Source organism: Thunnus maccoyii, chromosome 10 (assembly GCF_910596095.1).
Source record: "Thunnus maccoyii chromosome 10, fThuMac1.1, whole genome shotgun sequence".
Taxonomy (NCBI): domain Eukaryota; kingdom Metazoa; phylum Chordata; class Actinopteri; order Scombriformes; family Scombridae; genus Thunnus; species Thunnus maccoyii.
The window spans coordinates 981314-990301 of NC_056542.1; the positions used below are offsets into that span (position 1 = coordinate 981314).

An 8988-nucleotide genomic window follows, 5' to 3' on the forward strand; every position below is an offset into this window, starting at 1 on the left:
AGTCTGAGTTACTCATATCAAGTGGATATCTGACACATTTACAGTCTTTTTAGCATCAAATTCCCTCTTTGTGTTTCCTCTGTTGAGCTGCAGGTGGAAGTAGTTTTCAGATGAAGATTTGACACAATGGATAATATAACAAGCTTTTAAAATACAACACATTGTTAAAGATGAAACCAGTGGTTTCCAACCTTTTTTAGCTTTTTCACATTTACATACTACATTTATACCAGAGGGGCCGAATTCACTTCAGAAGTGTGGAGGCCAAAAAGAAAGAGAGAGAGAGAGTGTGTGTGTGGCTGTTGCCAAGCAACAAGGTGACATCCCTCACTGTACAGAAGATGGCAGGTTCAGGTATTTATCTGTCTGTAACATCAAGGTAGAGTTCATGGATTCATAAATATATTATTGCAGTATAACATGCGTGTGTGTGTGTGTGTTACTGTGTGTGTGTGTGCGTGTATGTGTGTGTGTGTGTGTGTGTGTGTGTGTGTATGTGTGTGTGTGTGTGTGTGTATGTGTGTATGTGTGTGTGTGCGTGTATGTGTGTATGTGTGTGTGTGTGTGTGTGTGTGCGTGTATGTGTGTGTATGTGTGTGTGTATGTGTGTGTATGTGTGTGTGTGCGTGTATGTGTGTGTGTGTGTATGTGTGTGTGTGTATGTGTGTGTGTGTGTGGCTGCGTGTATGTGTGTGTGTGTGTGTATGTGCGTGTGTATGTGTGTATGTGTGTGTGTGTGCGTGTATGTGTGTGTGTGTATGTGTGTGTATGTGTGTGCGTGTGTGTGTGTGTGTGCGTGTATGTGTGTATGTGTGTGTGTGTGTGTATGTGTGTGTGTGTGTGTGTGTGTGTGTGTGTGTGTGTGTGTATGTGCATGTGTGTGTGTATGTGTGTGCGTGTATGTGTGTATGTGTGTGTGTATGTGTGTGTGTGTGTGTATGTGTGTGTGTGTGTGTGTATGTGTATGTGTGTGTATGTGTGTGTGTATGTGTGTGTGTGTGTGTGTATGTGTGTGTGTGTGTGTGTGGTTGCTGTCAGTAACTCTTTTCTATTTTTGATCATCTGTAGGTTTCATCATTCATTTTGTGGAAGTTCAAGTTGACTGATAGTTACTCTAAACAGGAACAAGAGTTTCACAGAAAATGAATGATAAGAAAATTTTAGACTTGGGAGGAAATGAATAAACCTGCATATTATTTAGTTTGGAGCAAACTTCCCCATACACCACATATATATATATATTTTTATAAGTCTTAATACATGTCTGGAGGGATCTGTAGACTAAACAGCAGGAAGCTAAAGTCTGTTATCTTGTGTTTCTGGCTGCTGCCTCAGATCTCTTCCAGTGTGATATAACTGAAGCAGCCACTTATACTTATTAACATCTTATTACCTGTTTACTGAAACTATGTTGTGAAAGGAGGAAAAGGAATAAAGAAAAGTCCATTAATGACTGTCTGACTGACACAAACACAACATGTTTGTTTTATAGGTGATGAAGCTGTTATATTATTATATATTTCTATTATTTCTATTTATATATTTATTTTTTAAGTTTATTAGTAAATTGGCAATTAACATCATTTCCACACTTAAAGTTCTCAATCAGTCTGTCTTCAGTGAGCTGCCATGCACAGGTACGTCTGCTGAGCTACGATTGGACAACACTGTTACAGCACCTCTGCGTGACATCACAGATATGTTTCTGATCAGAGGTGTCAACATGACATGAAATGATGAGAAACTGGTGAAAACAAACAGATAAAAAGGAGGAAGTGTGATGTTATTTCTGTCAGTTTGATGGTCAGTCAGCGCTGTTACTGCTGCTGTTTGATCAGATATAACAAGGAAAAAGTTAAATTGACTTATAAAGAAGTAAGGATGGCAGTTTGGGACAAAAAGATTCCCTGGAGCTTCATGCTGTTTCTGGCTGGTAAGAAATGAATTGTATATATTTATATATATATAATTACTGTTGTTGGCGTTTTCTAAAACATCACATATTTATATTTCTGTCCAAACACAGTTTCTGTTTTTCACATCAAAATCATCAAATCCAGAACTTTGTATTTTCCATCACTGTTGTCAAATTAAAGTTATTGTTCAGTTTACATTTTCCTGAACTCATCTGTCTTCACTCTGTTGTGTTTTTCTGCAGGTGTTGCTGGTGAAGGTGTAAACTATCCACCTCCTGTTTGTGCTGTGAAAGGGTCGACTGTTACCCTCCCCTGCACCTTCACACCACTGAAGTCCTTCAATCAGAGTGAAAAACAAGTTCCACTGCGGATCGTCAGAGTCCGCTGGTGTGTGAACCATGACGTTTGTCAAGGACCCACCCCGTCTGTGTATGACAGCAGGTCAACGATGCCCGACTCTCGTTACCGATACCTGGGAGACAAGAAGGGAAACTGCACTTTACAGATCAGAGACATTCAGATGATTGACAATGCAATCTTCTACTTCAGAATGGAAGCTGACAACCCTGCAGGACATTTTACTGGGGTGTCAGGAGTGAGAGTCAGAGTCACTGGTAAGAGCTTCACATGCTAATAATAACACAAGTATTACTTATTAAGATGAATCAGATTTAGAGTTTGTAGTCCTAAAACCAGGACAGTTTCCTGCTCTGTGCTTTCTGGGACTGTTAGAAGGTTCAAAAGTTACAGCTTGATATGGAGAAATATTAGTGTCGTATGTCTTTATCTCCTTCACTTTGTATTCACAACTATAGTTTAGAGCAGATAAAGCATCTGTTGGGCTGGATGATCATTTTCTCTTCTTTGATGTGCAAAAAGTTAAAGTTTTGGAAATCAAACCTCCAATAATTCATGACTGGAAGTTCACTCTGAGAAACTTTTTAAAAATGAAAACTAGTGTAACAAGCAGCTCCAGGAAGTATAGAGGGGGTGTCCTGTGGGACTTGTTGTTGTTGTTGTTGTTATTAGTTAACGTTTCTCTGCTTGTTTATTTTATTTGTTTGTTTGTTGTTGTTTCTGTTTGTGCAGTGAACAGGATGTTTGTGTTGATTTGTCTTGTTCTGGTAAATAATAAAAAATAATTCTAATGAGCTTAAAAACATTTTTACAACTTAGTTTTAGAGCTGCAACTAACGATTATTTTCTTAATTAATCTATTAAACATTTGGTCAATGAAATGTTACAAAATAGTGAAAAAATATAATTTATAATGTGCAGAACCTTTTATACATGTCGAAGAAAAACAGCAAATCCTCACATCTAAGAAGTGACGATGTGAACTTCTCTCAGATTTAAAAATAAAAATCAAGTACGAGTGACTGAGGAGAATTTGTGACGTTCCAGTTTCTGGTAAAACAAACTTCTGTTCATCATCATGTAGCCAGATGTTTGTGCCTCAGGCTGTTTCTGCTGGTCTGTCCAGTCTCATGTTGTGTAACATCACCTACTGTAGACCTCATGTTGCTTTATGTGCACATTTGAATGAAAATGTCAGGAACGTTCAGCTCAGATGTTCATCAGGCTGAAACCAGAGATGTATGAAGAGCTTCAGGAGGAGAAATGTTCTTACATGATGTTCCTGAATACTGAAGCAAACCTGTGTAGTTTGATTCTTGTACATTACTGTCACTGCCTTTAAACTTTTAACATGTCTGCTGCATGTACTGATAATAACATCATGTTGACTGCTGCTGCCTCCAGTAATAATCATCTGTGGTCACAGAGAGAAACTAAAATACTTTTTTACTTTAGAACCGTTCAGAATGAGAATAAAGAGCTGCAGTGATGCCGGAGAGCTGCGCCGGAATCAAAATGTCACACTGAGCTGCACAACAACATCCTGCACCTTCCACCAGCTGGAGGTCACCTGGTTCAAAGATGGCAGCGCCCTCCCACAGTCTGGCCCCGCCCTCCAGCTCGGCCCGCTGACTGCAAAGGATTCTGGGAACTACACCTGTGGTCTGAAAACCGATACCAAGACAATCTCCCCGCCGTACGCCGTGCATGTGAAGGAGGCAGAGGAGAAGGAGAAAGATGAAGGTTTGTTAGATCAGTTTTATCTTTGAGCTGTCAGAAACTCAACAAACTGCGTCTGTAAACACTTTAAACAGACAAGTGCTGACCGACAGGTACTGACAGGTACTGACAGGTACCAACAAACAATGTTGAAATATGTTGTTACATCATCAACGGACCAATTTAGCTTCTCTGCTCAGGTGTCTGTATACAGTGTTCATTCTGCAGCTTTATACATCCCTGATGTTCAGATGAACATTTTCTATCAAACTGTCCAGCTGTCAGGATAAACAAAACAGAAAAAGATGATCATCAAAAGTACAATTTTATCTCTTTTGATTCAATTTGATGCACATTGAGACGCTGCAGCAGGCTAATGCTAATGCTAATGCTAATGCTAATGCTAACTCCAGTCTGAGTCTGAGCTCTTTGAGGAAAACACAGACTTTAAATCACTGAACTCTTCATCAGCAGGAACGTTACAGAACATTCAAGCAAACTGACCCAACAACTTTATTCTTGAACGTTTCTGACACATTTTGAACTGCAGCTCTCATGTCCACTCATATCAAACATGAACTAAACAAAATGATGAAGATATGAGACTCAAAAATAAACACGTCATCACTCCAGAGTCAGTCCAGATGGAGGTTTACTGAATGTGGAAAGGACGACAGCGTGACATCTGCTCAGTTTTTACACCAAAACCAGACGTTTTGATAGAGTCCAGTAGAGGGCGATGGATATGATATTGTAACCCTAGTTCTATAAGCACAGGCGGAGCCCTCTTCCTATGGACCCTGCCGCTCCTACACTGTTTGCTGAAGGGGTGGTGGGATGATAGGCAGCGGGAGCACTGCCTTAAATACTTTTTGGGACACGGTCCTGATTAGCAGGCTACACACATGCAAATTTCAGTGAGTGAATGCGTGCGTATGATTGGAGGAAGACTAGTACCCATATGGTCCAGTAGAAGGTCTGTGCTTATAGAACCAGGGTTACAATATCGTAACCTTTGTTTCCTCCAGTCTGTTAGAGTCAGTCAGCACTAAAAGTGTTTATTAGCTCAGTTTAACCTGCAGGAGTCTGATCTGATCTGATCTACAGATAAACATCATGTGATATGATTGAAACTGAACCATGATGTCATAATACAGATAAACTAGATAACGATCACAGAGATGTTTGATCAGGTCAGTTTGGACATTTCTTTAAAAACGTCTCAGAAACGTTTGATCTGTTTTACAGTCACGAAACTGCTGATTGTTCGTGTGGTTCTGTTCACGCTGCACACTGTGCTCATCGTCATAGCGACAGCCATCATCATCAAAAGGTAACTGTCACCTTCCTCTCTCTGTAATCATTACTCAGTACATCAGTCTCAAAACATCACCATATGAGAACGTTTCCATGGTTATTCCATCTTTAGATAGACCTGTCAGGTATTGTTTTACATTAGTTTTATTTCTGTCTCTCTGAAACAACCTTTTGTTTGACTGTAGCAGACTGTAAATCCTCCACCTAACATTTCATTCATGGAGTACCTCAGGGATCCGTTCTCGGTCCTTTGCTCTTCCCACCTGAAGGTGGCATATAGATAACTTGATTTGAATAATAATACAAGTGTTGCTGGAGTTCTCATCTCTTAGACGTCTTTCCCTTCTCTGTGTACCTTGGCTGCCCCATTATCGTAAACTTTTTTGAGTAAATTAATATCTTAGAGTTTTTTTGGACTTCTCAATGTTTTTACATCTTTCTTTACAGGACATGTGTTCGCAAGAAAGCAGCAGCAGCAGAGAACTCAGAGACGTGTGAAGGTGGAGGTGAGTCACAATCACATCAAACTTTTAACACATTACATTTAACATTTAACCTCCATCACATCCTGTTAAAAACAGCAGCAGCTGACGGAGAACAGATTGTTTCTGTCACTCTCACCTCTTTATGTAAAAACTAATTAATGTTGGAATAGCAGCTACTCTGATGTAGGGAACTACAGCTGCATTTAAATGAGGAAGTAACAATTTTGTAAACTCAAAAAAACCTGCTTCATATCAGACAATGTCATAACATCCTTCATGTCCTCATCCTCTGCTGCAGCTCTCCTTGTTGTCTCTGTCAAAGGTTTAAAAATCACATCAGTCATTAGACACCAGCAGAAGTCTGAGTTTAAAGCTCAAAACGTTCTTTAGTTCCAGCTTCTCAGATGTGATGATTTATTGTTTTTATTTGTCATGTATGACAGTAAATTGAATATCTTAATGTTTTGGACTGATAGACAAAACAAGCTAATTGAACACATCACTGTAGGCTCCTTTTCTACTATTTTTTAACATTTCTTTGATTAAAAGATTAGTCGCAGCTCTGGTCTGAATATTGACGGACACAAAATCTTTTAAAGCTTTGAACAAAAGTAAACTGCATCATTTAATGTGTAGGACAGACTTCATACCTGCTCCCTGGAAGATGAACTCTTTAGATTTTAATGATCCACTCGTTCATTAAACTACTCTGTATATTATGTCTAATACTATGTCGATTTTTGTTTATTTCTGTATAATTTATTTATGAAACAGATTTTTTCTTCATGTCATTTTTTAAGTCCAACTGAAATTAAACTGACTTTTTTTTGGTCTGCTACAGCAACATATTTGCTCTGTCAATCACTCGCCCTGTGTTCTCCTATTAGAAAAAATCAAATACCAATAGGGAAAAATTTATATTTTAAATTCTTTGGTTTCATGATGGCGCCCCCTAGTTTTACATTATTTAGATTAAATACTGTTCCATCATCCGCTTAGCTGGGGTCCTTGTTTCTATACAGCAGATCAAGTCTCTGCAAAGCGATGACGTGTCGTTCTATCATCAGCAGAGCAGATGGTCACACTGAGCCTGATCGCATCCTGCTACACATCACAAGAGCCACAGGCTCTGAACAACAACCCACATTAGTGCACCGCTAATGTCAGTTAGCAGCTAGATAGCTAACTAGCTGCTCAGCTGCAGCACATTAAACAACTGCTGTCAATCAAACACAGACACCAACACATAACCCCAGCTGCTGTCAATCAAACACAGACACCAACACATAACCCCAGCTGCTGTCAATCAAACACAGACACCGACACGTCCCCCCAGCTGCTGTCAATCAAACACAGACACCAACACGTCCCCCCAGCTGCTGTCAATCAAACACAGACAGCAACAACCCCCCAGCTGCTGTCAATCAAACACAGACACCGACACGTCCCCCAGCTGCTGTCAATCAAACACAGACACCAACACATAACCCAGCTGCTGTCAATCAAACACAGACACCGACACGTCCCCCAGCTGCTGTCAATCAAACACAGACACCAACACATAACCCCAGCTGCTGTCAATCAAACACAGACACCAGCACATAACCCAGCTGCTGTCAATCAAACACAGACACCAACACGTCCCCCAGCTGCTGTCAATCAAACACAGACACCGACACATAACCCCAGCTGCTGTCAATAAAATACAGACACCGACAACCCCCCAGCTGCTGTCAATCAAACACAGACACCAACACATATCCCCAGCTGCTGTCAATAAAATACAGACACCGACACGTCCCCCGGCTGCTGTCAATCAAACACAGACACCGACACATAACCCCAGCTGCTGTCAATCAAACATAGACACTGATACACGCATTTCTGATATTTTTCTTCATTGTAGTGATACAAAACTATTAACAATACATTTAAAAAAATATATGTTGACACATGATGTTGACATGATTCTTGAAAGATCTTTCCTCCAGCTCCACTCTCAGGACAAACTACATTTCCAGATCTTCTGCTGGTCCAACTGTAAGAACAGAGAAATCATCAGGATGTTGTTTCAGATTGTGTTTGTAATTAAAATGTCACTTTTTTGTCCTCCACAGTGATCTGTGAGCTTTCTACAGTCTGACTGCTGGTCTTCATCATCAGCTTCGATCCGCTGTGGCTGCTTTCCCTTTTTCTCTTCTTCATCTCATCTGTGCTGTTTGAGCTCTGCTTCCTGTTTCAGCCTGCAGACTTCAGCTGTGACACGAGGGCAGACTGACGTTATCATCTGAATAATAACATATCTGCTCTAATATGATATATTCTGTATATAAGAACTGTATCTATCTGACCAGCTGCTTTCACATGAAGAATCATTCTGTTTTTAATGGTGTCCAGATATTGTTTACTGTCCATCAGACTCTTTGTTGTCTTCATTTATCAGCTTTGGCTCATTAAGATATTCAGACTATTTGTATTTGAAGACACATTGCTAACATGAAAATATGGAGTCTGTTTCACTCAATTTATTTCTTATTTGATTTCACATTTATTTAGCAGCTGCAGTTGGACTTGTGTGGTTAATAAAGTTACATACCGAATCGTTTTCTGTGTTTTGTTGAAAATAGGTCTCAAAAAATGGCCTGAATTTTCGTTATTACTGAATCTAAACATGTTTTTTGGGATTTCACACAAATATGTAGAGCTGCAATTAAAGATTATTTTCATTATCGATTAATCTGCTGATTATCTTCTTGATTGATCCATTACTTGCTTGACCAATAAAACTTCAGAAAACTGTGAAAGATGTCTTCCACAACTTCCGGGAGTCCGAGGTGATGTCATCACTTTTGTTTTGTCCAATCAGCTTCCAAAACACAAAGATATCCAGTTTAGTAAAATGTAAAAGAAGAAAAAGCAGCAATTAGAGGGGACATATTTAGATTTTTGTGGTTTTCTGTTATACATATATATGAAATTAATTTACATGGATAAAAGTTATGCAGGAGTTTTTAACACTCAGACTTTGTTGACTACAAAATCTGTGTTTTTACAAACTTGTTTGTTTTTATCTAGTAGATAGTCAACTGTATTTAGTGATGGTGTTTTATTACTATACATCTTTGGTTTGCATTGTTGAGCTAATCAGTAAGTATGTGAAACTTCACAGAATGTTCAAGTTTTTGTTACGAACT

General features: G+C 39.3%; 1 protein-coding gene across 1 annotated transcript; it reads left to right on the top strand.

The window, feature by feature from the left end:
* The first annotated feature begins 1778 nt into the window (after positions 1-1778).
* LOC121905655 (B-cell receptor CD22-like) lies at positions 1779-8399 on the top strand. The gene is made up of 6 exons (XM_042424076.1): positions 1779-1933; positions 2159-2530; positions 3729-4016; positions 5241-5325; positions 5757-5815; positions 7912-8399. Exons 1-6 carry the CDS (start codon positions 1801-1803, stop codon positions 7935-7937), a joined length of 963 nt encoding a protein of 320 aa, XP_042280010.1. The 5' UTR covers positions 1779-1800; the 3' UTR covers positions 7938-8399.
* Positions 8400-8988: the final 589 nt, after the last annotated feature.